The 19,909-nt window shown below is 45.0% G+C and overlaps 2 protein-coding genes across 15 annotated transcripts in view; both read left to right on the top strand.

Moving 5' to 3' along the window:
• LOC110503959 (neural cell adhesion molecule 1) overlaps positions 1 to 11,420 on the top strand; it is a 113,026-nt gene extending 101,606 nt beyond the window's left edge. For 5 of the 13 annotated variants that reach the window (XM_021582635.3, XM_090218629.1, XM_090218628.1 and 2 more), the window contains 4 exons: positions 5,161 to 5,353; positions 5,678 to 5,794; positions 6,777 to 8,078; positions 8,892 to 11,420. In XM_021582635.3, coding sequence (XP_021438310.1) covers positions 5,161 to 5,353; positions 5,678 to 5,794; positions 6,777 to 8,078; positions 8,892 to 9,012 — 1,733 coding nt within the window. In that variant the 3' untranslated portion in view covers positions 9,013 to 11,420. Of the gene's footprint in view, positions 1 to 3,647; positions 4,809 to 5,160; positions 5,354 to 5,677; positions 5,795 to 6,776; positions 8,079 to 8,891 lie in introns of those variants that run through there. The other 8 variants (XM_090218633.1, XM_090218632.1, XM_090218631.1 and 5 more) reach the window with 2 other exon arrangements.
• A 306-nt stretch (positions 11,421 to 11,726) lies between these two features.
• The window catches only part of LOC101268962 (zinc finger and BTB domain-containing protein 16-A), a 31,897-nt gene continuing 23,714 nt past the window's right edge, over positions 11,727 to 19,909 (top strand). The window contains exons 1-3 of one of the 2 annotated variants that reach the window (XM_021582628.3): positions 11,727 to 12,138; positions 14,067 to 15,355; positions 18,640 to 18,740. In XM_021582628.3, coding sequence (XP_021438303.3) covers positions 14,163 to 15,355; positions 18,640 to 18,740 — 1,294 coding nt within the window. In that variant the 5' untranslated portion in view covers positions 11,727 to 12,138; positions 14,067 to 14,162. The remainder of the gene's footprint in view (positions 12,139 to 14,066; positions 15,356 to 18,639; positions 18,741 to 19,909) is intronic. The other variant, XR_016491372.1, reaches the window with a different exon arrangement.

The following is a 19,909-nucleotide window of genomic DNA, read 5'->3' as shown; positions in this document are numbered from 1 at the left end:
GGGTACAGTATGTAGATGGATGGTCTCTCCTACTACAGTGATGAGTACAGTATGTAGATGGATGGTCTCTCCTACTACAGTGATGGGTACAGTATGTAGATGGATGGTCTCTCCTACTACAGTGAAGGGTACAGTATGTAGATGGATGGTCTCTCCTACTACATTGATGGGTACAGTATGTAGATGGATGGTCTCTCCTACTACAGTGATGGGTACAGTATGTAGATGGATGGTCTATCCTACTACAGTGATGGGTACAGTATGTAGATGGATGGTCTCTCCTACTACAGTGATGGGTACAGTATGTAGATGGATGGTCTCTCCTACTACAGTGAAGGGTACAGTATGTAGATGGATGGTCTCTCCTACTACATTGATGGGTACAGTATGTAGATGGATGGTCTCTCCTACTACAGTGATGGGTACAGTATGTAGATGGATGGTCTCTCCTACTACAGTGATGAGTACAGTATGTAGATGGATGGTCTCTCCTACTACAGTGATGGGTACAGTATGTAGATGGATGGTCTCTCCTACTACAGTGAAGGGTACAGTATGTAGATGGATGGTCTCTCCTACTACAGTGAAGGGTACAGTATGTAGATGGATGGTCTCTCCTACTACAGTGAAGGGTACAGTATGTAGATGGATGGTCTCTCCTACTACATTGATGGGTACAGTATGTAGATGGATGGTCTCTCCTACTACAGTGATGAGTACAGTATGTAGATGGATGGTCTCTCCTACTACAGTGATGGGTACAGTATGTAGATGGATGGTCTCTCCTACTACAGTGAAGGGTACAGTATGTAGATGGATGGTCTCTCCTACTACATTGATGGGTACAGTATGTAGATGGATGGTCTCTCCTACTACAGTGATGGGTACAGTATGTAGATGGATGGTCTATCCTACTACAGTGATGGGTACAGTATGTAGATGGATGGTCTCTCCTACTACAGTGATGGGTACAGTATGTAGATGGATGGTCTCTCCTACTACAGTGAAGGGTACAGTATGTAGATGGATGGTCTCTCCTACTACATTGATGGGTACAGTATGTAGATGGATGGTCTCTCCTACTACAGTGATGAGTACAGTATGTAGATGGATGGTCTCTCCTACTACAGTGATGGGTACAGTATGTAGATGGATGGTCTCTCCTACTACAGTGATGGGTACAGTATGTAGATGGATGGTCTCTCCTACTACAGTGATGGGTACAGTATGTAGATGGATGGTCTCTCCTACTACAGTGATGGGTACAGTATGTAGATGGATGGTCTTTGTCCGTGTGTGTGGATGCAGTCTGTTTCTATATAGTTTGGCCTTAACTGGTACAGCAGCGTTCCTGTACCATAGCAGGTCTTAGCTAGCTGAAACTGACTGCTTTTACTGACACCCACAGACACCTGTGTTGCAACACTACACAGCTAGGCTGCGACAAACCCCTACCAGGCCTCAGGCGATGCAGAGTGCTTTACTGAAACATAGCAGGACTTATCCCTCCTCCTCACTTCTCCTGTTTGTTCTTTCCCTTCTAACCCACCTCCCAGATAAACACGCGTCCCATTCACAACCGTTCAACCCCCAGTTTTCTTACTCATGGTTTGTGGCGTAGTCCTCTCTCACATGCTGTGCTTTTGCTTTAACTTGCTTTTTAAAGCTAGAATCCTTAGTTGCTACATAAATGTTTTGACTTATAGATTAATGATATATACCAATTGATTCTTGAAGAATATAACTTATAAATGCCTCATGAGCTTAGTTTAACAGTCGTACCCCATCAGAAACCAAAATATAAGCTTTTTTTTACTATGTTTGTAAACAACGTAAACAAACACTGTATACCCTTAAAACATGGTTAAACTATAATTTTGATTAAATGGATGGTCAATAAAAATGGATGCATCCATAGGGCTGTCTATGAATTTGAGAGTGGTTAAATTTTTCACGGCCCAGCCCTCTCTAGGCCCCCTTTTTACCCAAACAGAAGGGGTGACGGCATTGTTATTGTTTGCGGATTCTAGATTTAACTCCTTGTCAGTTTAAAACTACTTTTTAATTTTTAATTTTGTTCTCTATTCAGTTTTGTTTACAAACTTGACATATTTTCTCTTCTCTCTCCTCTCCTCCCTCTCTTCCCATTTTCCCACCCTTCTGTCCATTTCCACTCTTTCCCTCTCTTCATTTCTCTGCCCCTTCCCCCCTCTCTTTATCTCTCTCCCTATGTCTCTGCCCCTTCCCCCCTCTCTCTATCTCTCTCCCTATGTCTCTGCCCCTTCCCCCTCTCTTTATCTCTCTCCCTATGTCTCTGCCCCTTCCCCCCTCTCTTTATCTCTCTCCCTATGTCTCTGCCCCTTCCCCCCTCTCTTTATCTCTCTCCCTATGTCTCTGCCCCTTCCCCCCTCTCTTTATCTCTCTCCCTATATCTCTGCCCCTTCCCCCCTCTCTATCTCTCTTCCTATGTCTCTGCCCCTTCCCCCCCTCTCTCTATCTCTCTCCCTTTGTCTCTGCCCCTTCCCCCCTCTCTTTATCTCTCTCCCTATGTCTCTGCCCCTTCCCCCCTCTCTTTATCTCTCTCCCTATGTCTCTGCCCCTTCCCCCCTCTCTTTATCTCTCTCCCTATGTCTCTGCCCCTTCCCCCCTCTCTTTATCTCTCTCCCTATATCTCTGCCCCTTCCCCCCTCTCTATCTCTCTTCCTATGTCTCTGCCCCTTCCCCCCCTCTCTCTATCTCTCTCCCTATGTCTCTGCCCCTTCCCCCCTCTCTTTATCTCTCTCCCTATGTCTCTGCCCCTTCCCCCCTCTCTCTATCTCTCTCCCTATGTCTCTGCCCCTTCCCCCCTCTCTCTATCTCTCTCCCTATGTCTCTGCCCCTTCCCCCTCTCTCTATCTCTCTCCCTATGTCTCTGCCCCTTCCCCCCCTCTCTCTATCTCTCTCCCTATGTCTCTGCCCCTTCCCCCCTCTCTCTATCTCTCTCCCTATGTCTCTGCCCCTTCCCCCCCTCTCTCTATCTCTCTCCCTATGTCTCTGCCCCTTCCCCCCTCTCTCTATCTCTCTCCCTATGTCTCTGCCCCTTCCCCCTCTCTCTATTTCTCTCCCTATGTCTCTGCCCCTTCCCCCCTCTCTCTATCTCTCTCCCTATGTCTCTGCCCCTTCCCCCCTCTCTTTATCTCTCTCCCTATATCTCTGCCCCTTCCCCCCTCTCTATCTCTCTTCCTATGTCTCTGCCCCTTCCCCCCTCTCTCTATCTCTCTCCCTATGTCTCTGCCCCTTCCCCCCTCTCTCTATCTCTCTCCCTATGTCTCTGCCCCTTCCCCCCTCTCTCTATCTCTCTCCCTATGTCTCTGCCCCTTCCCCCCCTCTCTCTATCTCTCTCCCTGTCTCTGCCCCTTCCCCCCCTCTCTCTGTCTCTCTCCCTATGTCTCTGCCCCTTCCCCCCCCTCTCTCTATCTCTCTCCCTATGTCTCTGCCCCTTCCCCCCCCCCTCTCTCTATCTCTCTCCCTATGTCTCTGCACTCTTGCCTGGTTTTGGACCCTGGTGGACGTCACTACATGAACACTCTCCTCATTACGTATGACTCTTTTCTGAATCTGTGTGTCTCATCTTTCCATTGGTTTTGACAATATTTTGTTTTGAGCAGCGACCCAAGGCTGTTCGTCTGTGACATACACTCTGATCTCCCTCGTCATGTCCATAGTAACTGTGTTGCTGCTCTCATAGCTAGTTATATGAGGCGATGCTGGTCTCTCTCTCACACACACATAGAGGAAAGAAAGCTATCCTTTCTCTGCCATGGCTGGTTGTCTCTCTGGATGGATGCCTAGACAGACACATGTCTCTCAGTGGGTGGGGAGTAACTACAGAATAGAGCAGCCTGATTGACTGAACTGAACCAAAGGCACTGGTATCAGTTTAGCTTGGTTCCAGATCGGTTTGTGCACTATAGCTAATTCCTATGGTCGTTGACAACAACCATAGTAAGGAGTTAGCTATACAGCACAAACATATATAGGACTAGGCTAGTATCAGACTAGGCTAGTATCCTACAGGTCAGTGCTGTACCACTCCGCTCAGCAACATAGCACAGCTAGTAGCAGCACTCTGAACTAGAGAACTGATTGGAGCTCCAGTTTACATTAATGAACACTAGGGTATTGAATGAGTGGTAATGCTATTTTGAATACTGTGGTAGAGTACTGAGTGAATGGTGGTGAGTACCAGACAGTTTACATAAAGGATGTATATTATTTTTCCACTTACTATATTGTATGTACTGTAAAGATTTTTAATAACATTCATTTTTACATGGACATTTAATTAACAAAGTACCAAATTATAATATGCTAATATTAATATTGTTGTATTATGACACACTGTCGACATACATATAAGCATAATGGATACAGTTGGAAACTGCAGCAGTCAATTGTGTGTTATTGATTCCTGAAGAACTACAAATGTCATTTAAAAACTAGCAATACATTCTTTTATACTACTAAGTTGTGATTATTTTGTTTCACAACTGCATTACAAATAGACCCTGAAGTCAATACTGAATTGTTAATACTCTTTTTAGTAAGTGAATCAGAAGTCCCGAGGAGCTGATATTCAGGGTGCTCTCTTTAGAATGGGAACTGGACAGATAATGCTAGAGATCACGTATTGTGTGTGGTACAGTAGTCACTAGCTAGCCACACATACATGGTTGTTTACAAAATATCTCTTGAAGCACATTATGCATTTTCTTCGGGTGTTTTTGGTTATGACTAATATCAAATAAAGTTGATTTAATACATATTAATGGGTTTGCATTTATTAGAGGGCAGGTGATTTAGATAGATGCCTTTACTGTTCCAAAGACAAGGTACAAGTCACGTGTGATGTTTGTTTGAGCCTTGTCAGGGAGACATTGATCTCCCAATTTGAGCACATCAAGGTACCAGTATGAAGTTAACGTCTACAAAACATCTGGTTAGAAGCTGTGATCTCTTCTCACTATGTCAATGTGCATGACAGGTGAGTTGTCTGTGTTTTATGAAACCATTATGTAGAAAACAGATGGTTCCATATTCTAACAGTATGTCCACATTCATTCAGCTGTCTAACTGTGGTGCTATATGTTCCTAGTGAGTCATGCTGTGTCTGTACTGTAGATATAGACGGGGAGTCTGCCCTCTCCACGGGCATCATGGCAGGGATCCTCATCTTGGCCTTCGTCCTGCTGCTCCTGGCTGTGGACATCACCTGCTACTTCACCAACAAGTGTGGCCTCATCATGTGTCTGTGTTGCAAGCCAGGCAGTGGGGCCAAGGGACACAACCTAGAACAGGGCAAGGCTGCATTCATGTGAGTGTCTACTGTCTCAATACGTGCGTCCCAAATGGCACCCTGTTCTCTATCTAGTGTACTTCTTTGGACCAGGGCCCATAGGGAATAAGGTGCCATTTGTGACACTGACACAGACTGAAAAAGGAGTCTCTGCATACTTGCAATTTAGATGCAATTTCACAGTTCTCATTTGCTAAGCTTTGGGTACGTGATGACCTTCGTCTGAGAATGTCTGGTTCAAGCATTTAATCATCCTCATTATGCTGTAGTTCTGTGTTACTGAGGTCCTGGAGTCTGTTGCCGTGGTGCCTATGTAGCAATCAGAATCCTCTGTGTCCACAGAAAGGATGAGTCCAAAGAACCGATAGTGGAGGTGAGGACAGAGGATGAGTGCACAGCCAATCACAACGCAGGAGGACCCACGGAACCCAGTGAGACCACACCCCTTACAGAGCCAGAGTGAGTATACCTTGACATACAGACACACACACATGTGGGTGCACACATACACACACATATCACACACACACACACACACACACACACACACACACAGATATCGTCGTTGGGCTAAAGCACAGTACATTCCTCTTGTAAGAATCCCAATATTCCTGCACAGTTTTGAGTACATTGTAATTAATGGAATGTTGATGACTTTTTGAGCATAAGCAGTTAGTTTATACAAATGTCTGTGATTCCTATAAGCAGATAGCACCGTCGTGTGCTCATGCTTGTATACTTTTTGTTGACATTTCTCTATAGTCACATTCACACTGCACTTAGCCCAGGGTTAACAAATGCTTGCGTGAAAAGAGGGTTAGCTAACCCTAAACTAGTTTTAACCCAGCATTAAGGATAGCCCTGGTCTAACAACATGCGGTGTGAAAAACCCTTGTGTGTGTTGTAGTTTCTTGTGCGTTTGTTTTGGGGAGGGGAGGGGTGTTTATTTCTTTGCTGCCACAATAGTTTTTTCTCAGGATATTTCTTAGGAGATTCATCTTTTCGATATCACGGTTGAATCGCTACCAGTCAAAGACGTGGATAGATCCACTGTGGTTTTTTCCTGTATATGGTGAACTTGATGAAGCCCACCTAAAAACGGAGACATTAAAAACGGGAGTCACATGAGATGAGTGTCTGTTTCCATTAGAAATACCTGTTTTTAGTTCATTAGACCCTACATGTTCTCCATGTCAGTCTGTGCATGAACAGTGTCCTTTGTTATTTGATGTGCCTCACTGCATGGAACCCCCTGGTGTGTCCTTTCTCTCTGGTTGATGTTGTCTGCTCAGTGTGTGTGATATCTAACTGCATGCCTCCCCTAACCGAACCTCCTGCTTGCTCCTCCTCTCCACCCCTCCTCCCCAGTCCCCACGTCGGGTCCCAGTCACCTCACTGTCTAGTGTGTGTGTCTCTGCTCTCTCCCTGCTCTTTCTCCCAGGCTGGCCGCTCACACTGCTGCCCTGGCTCTGGATACCCTCTCGTCTGTAGCCACCATCTCTGACACAGCCAACACAACCTATGACCCCGCCCAGGACAGCCCCTCTAGTGAGAGCACCGCTCTCACCTGTAGCCTGTCTGCCCTCGCTACTGACCCCCTGCCTGCCCCCGCCCCAGCACCCACCCCAGAGTCCAACACAGCCCCCCCAACCCCCTTCATCTCCACCTCTGACATCACAGCTAGAGTAGCCCCCCTGTTAGACCTTCTAGGAGACAGCTCTCCTAGAGCAGAGGACAAAATGTATACCACTGCTGTTAGTGCTACAGATTGCCCTACATCTCCTAAAAATTCCCCTATTCCAATACCACCTAGGCGTCGAAACTCTAACAGACCTGCTCCTTCTCCTCCCACTCCCAAGAGCCCCACACCTACCCACTCCACCACCATGGCCCCCAGGAAATCTGCCCCGGAAAGTCCCTCTCTTGCCCCCTCCACTGCCTCTCCTAGTCCAAACACCAGGAAAGCTGCTCCTATTGCCCCAGACAGACCCTCTCCTGCTCCTATGGCATTCACTTTCCCAGCCTCTGACACCTCCACCTCTAAACTTGCTCCTACTGCCACCAGCACTGCTAAACCTGTCCCTGTTACCCCTGTCCCTCTTACCCCTGTTCCTGTTACCCCTACTGTCCTGGGCTCTAGTACACCAGTCCCTGACCCTGACAAACCTGACTCTACTACCAAAGACACTCCCACTCCTGCCCCTAATATAGACCCCACTCCCACTACCACATCTGTCCCTAGTACTCCTACTACTGCCTTCAATGCTGACATAACTGCTGCTATCGTTCACGAGGACACAATCAAATGTGCCCCTGTTTCCCCAGAGATTCTCACTAGTATTCCAGTTCCCACAAGTGCCCCCACCACACCTGCCCCTAATGCTTCCACTGCCCCGAGCTTTGCCACACCTGCTGCCCCCACGGTCACTATCACACTGGCTTCTACTATCTACGACACCCTAACACCCACCCTGACCCCCCACATGCCCACCACCACAGCACCCCAAGCCCCAGAGATAGAGTTAGAGTTGACCAATGGGGTGGAGACTGAGAGCCCCTCCATTCCCCCAGCAGAGCCCACTAGGTTTCAGAGTAGTCCCACTCCCTCCCCTGCCCCTGGCCTTTCCTCATCCTCCTCCCCCCTGGCTAACGGAAACGGGTTTGGGGCAGACCTCCAGGCCTCAAGCCCCCCAGCTCTGGAGGAGTTAGACAGTCTGGCCAAGGCTGCTCCACTCAACGACGAGTATGGCTCCCTCTAGAGGTTTATACGTGTCAATGTTTTTGTGTTCCCAGTCGTCTACTATTCTATTATCACTCAGTCTCCACCTTTCCATTTGTCTTGTGAAGTAAAGTGAAATTGTAGTAGTCAATTGTGGTAACAGTGGTGATAATTGTTAATTAATGAGACCTGTGTAATGGTGACAAGTGCTGTAGTCATTGCCATGGTAGTGGATGTGTGTGTGTGTGTGTAGCGTCGTGTGGAGTAGTAAAGTACTGTGTATGGTTCCCCTTGTAGAGTGTGTTGTGGAAGTTGTGGAAGTCTTGTAATAACAGTGCCGGGCATTAGTACTGCTCTTAGGCTGGGGATAGGGCCAGAATACTAGATCTTTCACTCACCCCGCCTAATGTCTATTCAATGGTAGGGCAGACACTGCAACAAACAATCAGTACTGCTCTATCACTTTGACTCAGAGGTGCTCTGTAATTATATTACTTGTGTCGGTATCAATCGTCTAACAATTACTACCTATGGCTATTGTCTAAATATATATTGGAAAAGTAGCGGTTAAGAGCGTTGGACCAGTAACCGAAAGGTTGATGGTTCAAATCCCAGAGCCAACTAGGTGAACGATCTGTTGATGTGCCCTTGAGCAAGGCACTTAACCCTAATGTATCCTGTAAGTCACTCTGGATAAGAGCGTCTGATAGAATGTAAATGTCTATATTTGGGGTGTTTTTTGTTTGAACGCAGCAGTTGTGGTTTTCTTAGGAATGTTGTTGTTTTTCTATTACATTGCAGGTAGACTGTTCATTTCTAACATTTTCTCCATTTCAGGAAGATATTTGGAGGTGAGAAAAGTAAAGCGGAGGAGGCTGAGGTGAAGACAGCCCTGTCAGAGGTGACCACAGAACACAACAATGTCACACAGAGAAACGCCAGCGACAACAAAGCATGATTGGGCAGCCTCAGCCCATCCAAGATGGCGGCGGCAGCAACACTCATTACAGTCTGCAGCAGTTTTTCTTTCCAGTGCCCTTACTGCATTTCCAGAACAGCAACATGTGTCTGTGTAATAGAGTTCATTAGAGCACGATCTGATTGTACAAACATTTTTATTCTCACGTATGATGTGTTTCACTACACACATGGAACACTAAAGAATTCCATTTGAGTGATTTCAAGTGGTATAGGAGACAAAATTCTAGTTTTTACAACTACTCAGAGTTATAATTGTTTTCAGTGAGGATAAACAATGGATTATTCAGGAACATAACACTGAGTGTACAAAACATTAGGAATATCTTCCTAATATTTAGTTACACCCCCCTTTGCCCTCAGAATAGCCTCAATTCATCGGGGCATGGACTCAACAAGGTGTCGAAAGCGTTCCACAGGGATGCTGGCCCATGTTGACTCCAATGCTTCCCGCAGTTGTGTCAAGTTGGTTGGATGTCCTTTGGGTGTTGGACCATTCTTGATGCACACAGGAAACTGTTGAGTGTGAAAACCCAACAACATTGCGGTTCTTGACACACGGTGCGCCTGGTACCTACTGCCATACTCCGTTCAAAGGCACTTAAATATTTTGTCTTGCCTATTCACCATCTGAATGACACACATACACAATCCATGTCTCAAGGTTTAAAAATCCTTCTTTAACCTGTCTCCTCCCCTTCATCTACACTGATTGGAGTGGATTTAACAAGTGACATCAAAAGGGATCATAGCTTTCTTCTGGATTCACCTGGTCAGTCTGTCATGGAAAGAGAATAATGTTTTGTACACTCAGTCTATATATACTGAAGAGATTGACCATGTAGACATTATTTTATTATTTCCATGTTACATTGTTCAAATGTTTGATGGCTAGTCTCATCCAATAGTCTCATCCAATAGTTTGTTTGCATGTCTGATTAGAAAATGGTTCTTAATGTTTTGTTTGAAACATTTGACTGTTTTACTCTTTTATGTCTGTATTAGGGTGGGTTATCATACAGATTGTTTCAATGTCTCAAACAGAAGTTCATTGATTTGGTTAACACCACTTCCCCATGCTCCAAGGCAAGCTCTGAGTGACAGAGACAGACAGAAAGGAAGGTAGGGTTATTTCTAGCTAGCAGCCCACAGTGCTGGGAATGCTTGGGTTTCAGAGAAAGCCATATTATCGTAGATATGTATCAGAAGTTATCATATGAGATGTCTTCAACTCGCCTCACCTGGGGGTTCGGGAAATGAATACTGTATTGTGCTAAATGCAGAAGTACGTATTGAGCTAATATTGTACCGGTATTCACAATGGAACACAAGATGGAGCCATGTGCAACCGATCCAGTGGTTCTCACAGAGAAAGGTTGTAGGGAATAACGTTTAGTGATCTAAGTGAATGTCTCATCATGACCCAAGCACCACCACCTCCTTGTTTTAACATCAACTATGATGAGTATCTTATCATATTCACAAGAAAACAAAGAAAATGCCTGACATTTATCATTTAGAATCGTGTTTTTGAAGCAAAAATCTTTTAAAGCAGTTTTTGTACTCTATATGGAAAGGTTTCTTTTCCACTCCTGACTGCGAGCTTGTGCACTGTGACTGTGTCAGTGGATTGTCTTGTCGTCACTTTCAATAATATCTGCATAGCTTTGTCGTGAAAGGTTTACCTGTATATTCTTTTTATATTGTATCTATGAAAACAGTACAGCAAATGTATATACAGTATAGAGTTGTTGATATGTCCCATCACACAGAGGTCTAGTGCAGTCTGTAACACAGCCTGGGGAGATATGTTGAGTTTTGGGCATGATGAATACAAACGGTACTTTATAAAATATGTGTGACAGAAACCCAAACAGACGTGCCTAATGTTTGTTTAGGCAATGCGAGTTTCATATTGAGTTATGTGAGGGAGTTATCAGAATGAGGTCTGTTCAGGCCTATAAAACGCTTTATTTTAGTCTCCAGTTGTTGTTCAAGTGTTCTGTAATGTTGTCTTTGAATTGATTTTGTTTTTGTACAATAGCAGGCATCATGAGCTTGCTGCCTGTTGAATTTATAATACCAGAGACGGAGGGCAGGGTGGTAATTTGACAACAGAAGAAAACAACACTCCAAGATGTTAATACTGTATGTTGTTCTGCCACTTTCATGTAAACAATCATTCCCCTCAGTACATCAGTGGAATAGGACAGTCATGCCAGAACCTGTACAATACAACCCTCTGCTGTTGTCATCCTCCCACCCCGTCCCCTATCTCTGGAGCCTCTTGGTTTTACTGGGTCAAACCCAGTGGACCGTTCTGCTCTCAGCGGTCTACAGTCAGAGTACTAACCCATTTACAAAATAAAACAAGGTTTTGGAACCTCACGCTGTTTACCATTGTTTTTATGGCAAGTCATTGTTTTCTACAATGATATTGTATTATTAGTGTGCCCTTTTCCTTCTAATGGGAGTTTGTAGATGTAATATACAATAGTGAGCACTAGATGGCAGGAAGTGACAATTTACAAATGTAATATATTTATCAAGATTATATGAATGTCCTTGTTGATGATAAGGTAATATATCAAAAAACTCCTTGATTAAGGTTATTAAATTATTACCTTCTAGATTACGTGAAGAGATAGGAAAATGATAGATTGTAATAGGGTATGATAATGAGTTGGTGTTGCTGGATTCCCTGAGTTAGAGACTTGAGTGACTAATATAATTGTAATGAGCAAGGGCAGATACATATAACCCAGACAGACCTACCAGTATTTTAAAAAAAAATCTCAGTAAGTGATGAATAATGGTTAATTTAACTAGTTGTTTTCAATTGCATCTGGATCCAAAGACAACTGACTTTCATTCACCCTGCCCAAAAACCAGGTCGTGAGGACTGCTGCCCTGTAGATGTCTCTCTTTCCAGCCTTGATAGAACTGGGAACAGAGGACAATCATTCAAAGCTGTGACGTCGCCTGGGTGACAATTTGCCTACTTGGAGTGGGGATGAGTTTGGAGCGGGTTCTGTGAAATGCCTTACCATGATGTTGCCTGAATGATAACGCAATCGGCTGAGTGAGGACGTAACAGGCCGCTAAGGTAAGGGGAATGAATGATAGCAAAATAGTTGTCTTTCAATGTTCTCTATTGCAGTAATACTGCCGTTGCACAGGTGAATCGAAAATACTTTCTGAAATAGCTATTCTTCACCATGTTACCAATTTATGGACAATGCTGAATTATTAATTGACATATTCACTAAATGGCAATCCATTTGTGTTTGTTTTTATATACATAGTCGCGTTTCCTAAAACGTTATTGGGGCTAAAGTTTGCCCGCCGTTACTGTAACGGATTTAAAAACTTGACTGCTTAGTATGCCCGCCATACGATCAGACAGAGAGAGAGACGTGACTAAGCCGTGCCGTGCTGTGCGCCCAGGCTATGTGTTGCTCCCCTACAGTTTAACACTATGGCCATATTGAATTATTTCATGTTTAGAGTGTTAGTGACCAGATAAATGTACATGTTGGGGTTTTGGGGTAGGAATTCGTGATTCCATCAGAGCATAGTTAGCACCTGATGCGCTCTGTTGCGGAACTACCCAGGCTGAGTGTCAGCATTATCCATTAAGTGTATATGGGTCAGTGGTCACTGAAGGTCAGAAAATATAACAAATAATCATGGAACTATTTATCGTAGCATTTATCTTTATGATCGTAGGCTATATAGGCTATATTGGTTGAGGAGTGGCCACCCATACAAACATTAAAAAAGCGCTCCAAATATGTGTGATTGTGAACGGTATTTTTCACCTTTCTAAATCTAACATTTGGTTCAAATGTAATCGTGGTTTGATAGTAGTAACTTATTAGATCGATTTATTCAGGAGTGTTCCCGCTGTAGCCCATCTATAATCGTTTACGCAATCCATATGCGCCCATATCAGCGAGTGGCTCAGTTTATAGACATAAAAGTACATGCATCCGTGTGTTACCTGTTGCAGTAATACAGTTCAAGTGCGTGTGTACTAATGCATTTACAGCACATGTGATAGTGTATGGCTCTGTCCACTTGCAGCCTATGACATACAGTGCATTCAGAAAGTATTCAGACCCCTTGACTTTGTATCACATTTTGTTACTTACAGCCTTATTCTACAATGGACTTTTTTTTTTTTATCCTCATCAATCTATACACAATAACCCATAATGACAAAGCGAAAACAGGTATTTTGAAAAATTTGCAAATGTATTAAAAATAAAAAACATAAATACCTTGTTTACATATGTATTCAGACCCTTTGCTATGAGAATCGAAATTGAGCTCAGGTGCATTCTGTTTGCATTGATCATCCTTGAGATGTTTCTACAACTTGATTGGAGTCCACCTGAGGTAAATTCGATGGACTGGACATGATTTGGAAAGGCAAACACCTGTCTATATAAGGCCCCACAATTGACAGTGCATGTCAGAGTAAAAACCAAGCCATGAGGTCAAAGAAATTGTCCGTAGAGCTCCGAGACAGGATTGTGTCGAAATGTATTAAAAACTGTTTTTGCTTTGCCGTTATGGGGTATTGTGTGTAGATTGATGGGGGGGGGGGCAATTGAATCCATTTTAGAATGAGTATGTAACGTAACAAAATATGGAAAAAATCAAGGGGTCTAAAAACTTTCCGAATGCACTGTACAGTGCGTGACTAGTATCAAACAGACCTCATGGTGCACTCCTGGATTTAGGGAATCTATAATTCTCCTGTGTTTCCTTCCAGAGTATTTCCTTACACATTACCATACAATATCAACATTTCAACTCAGTGCCTGACATTTGGCCAGCCAATGCTAAAATATTATTACTTTTCTTTCCCTCTGCAATTGTTGAACATGCAAGATATTGTCTTAAGACATCATTTTTTTTTAAACATGGCAATCAACCAGACCATTCTTATTCACTATTAATTGTACTGTCATTGCCATGATCTGAGATTTGAATATTTAATGTGCTTTCTTCTGTATCTCCCTTTAGACTTATAGACACACTGAAGGAAAAGCAGGTGGGATAGAACACACCTCATGCGTGGGCTCAGAGAGGGTCCGAGGCTGTACGGATCATCTGACTAAGATGGGTGTTCTCCAGCTCCACAACCCCACCCTCCCCGCCACGCTCCTGCACAGGGCCAATCATATGCGTCTGTCTGGAACGCTGTGTGACGTCATCATCACGGTGGATGGCCAGGAGTTCCCGGCCCACCGCACCGTCCTGGCCTGCACCAGCAAGATGTTTGAGATTTTATTCCACCGCAGCAGCCTGCGCTACGCCCTCGACTTCCTCTCCCCCAAGACCTTCCAGCAGATCCTGGAGTACGCCTACACGGCCTCCCTGCAGGCCACGGCCGAGGACCTGGATGACCTGCTGTACGCCGCTGAGATCCTGGAGATTGAGTACCTGGAGGAGCAGTGCCTCAAGGTCCTGGAGACCATCCAGTCAGAGGAGAAGCAGGACCACCTGAGTCTGAGTGGGAGGAACCACGGGAGCGAGAGCGAACATGGCAGGGCAAGGCACTGGAGGAACATGCTAATCTCCAAGAAGCATTCCATGCAGGAGGGTGGTATCAACCCCACCGCCCTGCACCACCTGGCACTGTACCACATGACTGACAGGAGTCCCTCTATGCCAGGGGGTCTACCTATGGGGCTCCCTGTAGCTAGTCCCACACAAGTTGGAGGGCTTAGTCTGGAGGGCCTGGGTCAGTCTCCACTACAGTACAGCCTCAATGGAGCACAGCACCCCTCCCTGCCTCTGACTAAGAGGATAAAGACAGAGGACAATAACATGCAGGTGGATGAAGTCAATAGCTACGAGGGCCGGTCCTCCAGCGGAGGGGAGGGAGGCTTTGAATCGGACCAGCCCAGAGATGAGGGCCCGGGGACCCCCCAAAGAGGCAGTGTCATCACCTCGGCTAGAGAGCAGCACTCGGGCCAAGAGGAGGGGGGCATAGTGGGGAACAACTCTCCTCTGGACAGTTATCCTGTGCTGGCTGAGAAACACCTGGCCTCCCTCTACTCATCCATGCCCTCCAATCACATAGGGGAGGTGGGGTTGCCTATGCCCATGTCGGTGGCCCCTTCCCTAGCCATGTCCCTGGACCTGAGGGCCTACGGGGGACTGCTGCCCCAGGGCCTGCTCCACAGGGAGATCCTCAGCAGGCTGGGCCAGTTTGCAGCAGGGATGAGGCGGGAGGGCCAGAGTCAGAGTCAGAGCTGTGGGGACTGTGGTCTCCAGCTGCATAACAGAGAGGCCATGGAGCAACACAGGTAGAGTACAGATTACTGCAGACTGCATACTCAACTCACTGTTATATCTCCAGGGTGTCTTTAGGTATTATGGATCTCAAGGTATCATTGAAGGAAGTATTTTGTCAGAGAGTGCCGGCAAGTAAATGTAGTTGAATGTGGAATGCAATTAGATTGTGTCACCCCTTCACCTACAAAGTACTCTATCTGGTCGCTATACACTAGGAGGTCTGTGAGAGACAGAGAGAGGGATTTGGAGTGTGTATGTGTGTGGTGAGTCTGGAGTCTTCATGCTAAATGGTTAAATGTTTTGTTAGAATGTGCAGGAAGAGATAAATTGTAGTACACAACTTCTAATTTAAAGGTTGGTGATTTTTTTTCTTTTTTGTCTTCATTAACTTTTAACACGTTAAAAGACTTCAAAGGAAAGACCTGGGAGCAACGATATTGAATATCTTAATTTGTTTAAAAAAGACACCTGCTCTTGTGCCTGAATAGAGGGACTTCATGAGAGGTATGAAATGGGTCTTTGTTAGCCACTTAGCATACATGGTGTGGCATAATGAAGCTGTTTACTAAGTTTCTAAATTTCACAATTCTGTATGATTGTTTTGAATTAGATATGACTCATACTTAAAACTGTCTCTGGGTGCATTTGGTATGCATTCCTTTGCATTAGTGAGGAAGGAGAGTAGCCTGCCTCTATAGGGATCAGCAGGCTTCTTAGCATGGGAAGGCAGAAGCCACTGGTTGACAGTTATACTGCTGCCTCATGACTTGGTGGGTTTAGACTAGAGGTTGGTGGGTTTAGACTAGGGGTTGGTGGGTTTAGACTAGAGGTCGACTAGAGGTTTGGTGGGTTTAGACTAGAGGTTGGTGGGTTTAGACTAGAGGTTGGTGGGTTTAGACTAGAGGTTGGTGGGTTTAGACTAGAGGTTGGTAGGTTTAGACTAGAGGTCGACTAGAGGTTGGTGGGTTTAGACTAGAGGTTGGTGGGTTTAGACTAGGGGTTGGTGGGTTTAGACTAGGGGTTGGTGGGTTTAGACGAGAGGTTGGTGGGTTTAGACTAGAGGTCGACTAGAGGTTGGTGGGTTTAGACTAGGGGTTGGTGGGTTTAGACTAGGGGTTGGTGGGTTTAGACTAGAGATTGGTGGGTTTAGACTAGAGGTTGACTAGAGGTTGGTAGGTTTAGACTAGAGGTTGGTGGGTTTAGACTAGAGATTGGTGGGTTTAGACTAGAGATTGGTGGGTTTAGACTAGAGGTAGACTAGAGGTTGGTGGGTTTAGACTAGAGGTTGGTAGGTTTAGACTAGAGGTCGACTAGAGGTTGGTGGGTCTAGACTAGAGGTAGACTAGAGGTTGGTGGGTTTAGACTAGAGGTTGGTGGGTTTAGACTAGAGGTTGGTAGGTTTAGACTAGAGGTCGACTAGAGGTTGGTGGGTCTAGACTAGAGGTAGACTAGAGGTTGGTGGGTTTAGACTAGAGGTTGGTGGGTTTAGACTAGAGGTTGGTGGGTTTAGACTATAGATTGGTGGGTTGAGACTAGAGGTAGACTAGAGGTTGGTGGGTTTAGACTAGAGGTCGACTAGAGGTTGGTGGGTTTAGACTAGAGGTTGGTGGGTTTATAACTTGTAGGATTATTGTGAACTCATGAGTCACCTTTCCCATAACTCTGTTGATGACATGTGCTACACCAGCTCAGCTTTAGCTTGTGAGCAGTGCTACTCATGACATTACAACAGCTTCAGACAGGTCCTCAGGTACCATTGCTAAATCAATCAACCGAGCCATCATCAGTGTCAGAGCACCAACTTCTACCCTTTCTCCTCCCACGCAGATGGTTGACATTTCAGGCCTGTGCCACTCCAGTGTTTGAAAGAGCCTGATGACAGAACATCCAGCAGGGTATTAGCTAGCCAATGCTCAGTCATGGAGATAGGCAGAGGTTTGAAGGTTGGAGGAGTCAGTCCTTCTGGTGACTGCTGGTGTTGTAATGAAACTAGTCCATGTCAGGAGACAGGTCACTGAGCATCATCCACTTTAGTCACATTGACATTTGTGGAGAGAACAGGGAGAGAGAAGTTCGTTAGGGCATAGCACACCTTCTCAGAACTTTAACTTAAGCTTTGATTAAGTTAATTATCTAAAGGAGAAAGCTGGGAATCGTATGAGGTGTCTGGTTTATAGTGGATCACTTCCCTAGTTTTCTGTTAAATCCTCTTATTTTCTATTCTATTTTGATGTAACGGGTGTTCTTGATTTAATTGAAGAGTTTTGTTGACCTAATATTTAGTACTATGTATTAGATCATCTATTATTTGACTGTGGTCTGTTTAGAACTGTCTATAGGACTGCTGTCTGACCATTGTACTGCAGAGGGGGATATGAGGATAACAATGCAGATGATGCCTCGCATGGCTGGACGTGTGTGATATGATATCATGGGGTTTGCTGCAGGCAAAGTGGCAAGTCAGTTTTTTTTATTTTTGTACTAGTTACGAGAGGAGTGTGTGTCTTGATTTCCATGCGTACGTGTGTGTCTGTGTTTCTGTCTGTGTCTGTGTGTGTACGTGGGTGTCTGTGCTTCTGTCTGTGTCTGTACGTGGGTGTCTGTGTCTGTATGTGTACGTGGGTGTCTGTGTCTATGTGTATTTGGGTGTCTGTGCTTCTGTCTGTCTGTATGTGTACATGGGTGTCTGTGTCTATGTGTATGTGGGTGTCTGTGCTTCTGTCTGTCTGTATGTGGGTGTCTGTGTCTATGTGTATGTGGGTGTCTGTGCTTCTGTCTGTGTCTATGTGTACGTGGGTGTCTGTGTCTATGTGTACGTGTACGTGGGTGTCTGTGTCTATGTGTATGTGGGTATCTGTGTCTATGTGTATGTGGGTGCCTGTGCTTCTGTCTGTCTGTATGTGTACGTGGATGTCTGTGTCTATGTGTACGTGGGTGTCTGTGTCTATGTGTACGTGGGTGTCTGTGTCTATGTGTACGTGGGTGTAAGCACGTTTATTTGTATTGTGCTTTCTAAAATTATCCCATTCTCCTTTTGTATTTGTACAGTGTGATACTGTGTGACTCACGACTCTTAGAGACCTCTTTACTCTAATGATGCAGCAGTACACAGAGAGGGATACTTTCAGGATGGAATTAAACATGCTGTTCTGTACAAGGACAATGATGTTGCTGCCTTTTGAAAACCCTTCAGAAAATGCACAAAAACATTTTTGCTGTTGTCTGCTATTTTTGAGACCTCAGTCATTGGCTCAGTCATTGGCTCATCACAGTCCTTTTGTCTCTGTCCCCACAGGAAGCTGCACAGTGGAGGCGAGAAGGGACACGGCTGTGAGTTCTGTGGCAAACGCTTCATAGACAGTGTACGGCTCAGGATGCACATGCTCTCTCACTCAGGTAACACTGTCATATGATGATAATAACAGAGTAAATTCCATTCAGAATACCCCTGATAGAGCTGTACTGTTTTCACATGTACCTCTTCATTATGTCACACGTATATATATCTTAAAGGATCCATAGGAAAGAGTATTCCCCTCATTGTCTGTCTCCTATCTGTCTCCTGTCTGAGACTGTCTCTGCATGTGTCAGATCTTCAGTGTCTCTGTCTTCTCTTTTGTCTTCTCTCTGTGAATCTGTGTGTGTGTGTGTTTTCGGAGAGTCTGTCTGGCTCCTCGCCAGCGCTGTCCCTCTGAGTGATGACATCATCAGCTGCCGGCAGGCCTGGGTGTTCTGCCAGTGCTCCGAAGCGTGTGTGATGGCTCGCTCGCAGATGTGTGTCCAGGAACACACTGTACCCAAACGCCGACTTAATCAGACCTGACTGCTCTCCCAGCCACTTTATCCAAAATAGAGCAGGAGAAGGGGAGGAGAGTAGGCGGAGAGAGGGCTTAAAAATGAAACAAAAATATAAACAGAAACCCCACTCTGATGTAAGGAAGAATAGAAACAATGCTGCTATACCCTGGCTTTCCTCTCTTCTGATCTGTCTTTCCCCTCCTCTGATCCCTGTAAAAGTGATAGGAGATGACAGATGGCTGACAGATGACAGGTTCCCTTTCTCCAAACTGTGTTCATAAACTACCTGATCTCTCACAGTAGACACATTTTAATCCATGTTTGGAACTCTATGATCTGAATGATAGTTGCATCAGGTCACAACATACAGTAAGTATTCTGCTAGTTGGCAAACGGCTACTCTCCTTTACTCATCCTGTCTGCATCGGTATGACCTGGTGAGACATACTGGCTATAGTGTGTGTAATATAGGCCTGTTACACATCATTTAGATACTTTGATCTTTCATTACAAATAGATTTCTGAAACATTCTTTCATCTAATTTGTATTCATGAACAAAATATACAGCCTCTGTATTGTACAAAAATAAAGAGTTTGATCTTATTTCATTGTCATTGTGTGTTGCCGTATAGCCCATAGCAGCCTTTAGACCCTCTGTTGGTTGCTAAGGAGCCAGTGCGCCATAGCTCTAATGGGCTGATTTGGTATTCAGCTCGATGCTGGCTCGTATTTTGGTATGCCAGACAAAGTGTTTTGATGGAGGACT

Source organism: Oncorhynchus mykiss, chromosome 24, assembly GCF_057628025.1.
Source record: "Oncorhynchus mykiss isolate SJ-2025 chromosome 24, ASM5762802v1, whole genome shotgun sequence".
Lineage (NCBI taxonomy): Eukaryota > Metazoa > Chordata > Actinopteri > Salmoniformes > Salmonidae > Oncorhynchus > Oncorhynchus mykiss.
Note: the sequence above shows the minus strand (reverse complement) of the source record. Positions and strands in the feature narration are given on the sequence as shown.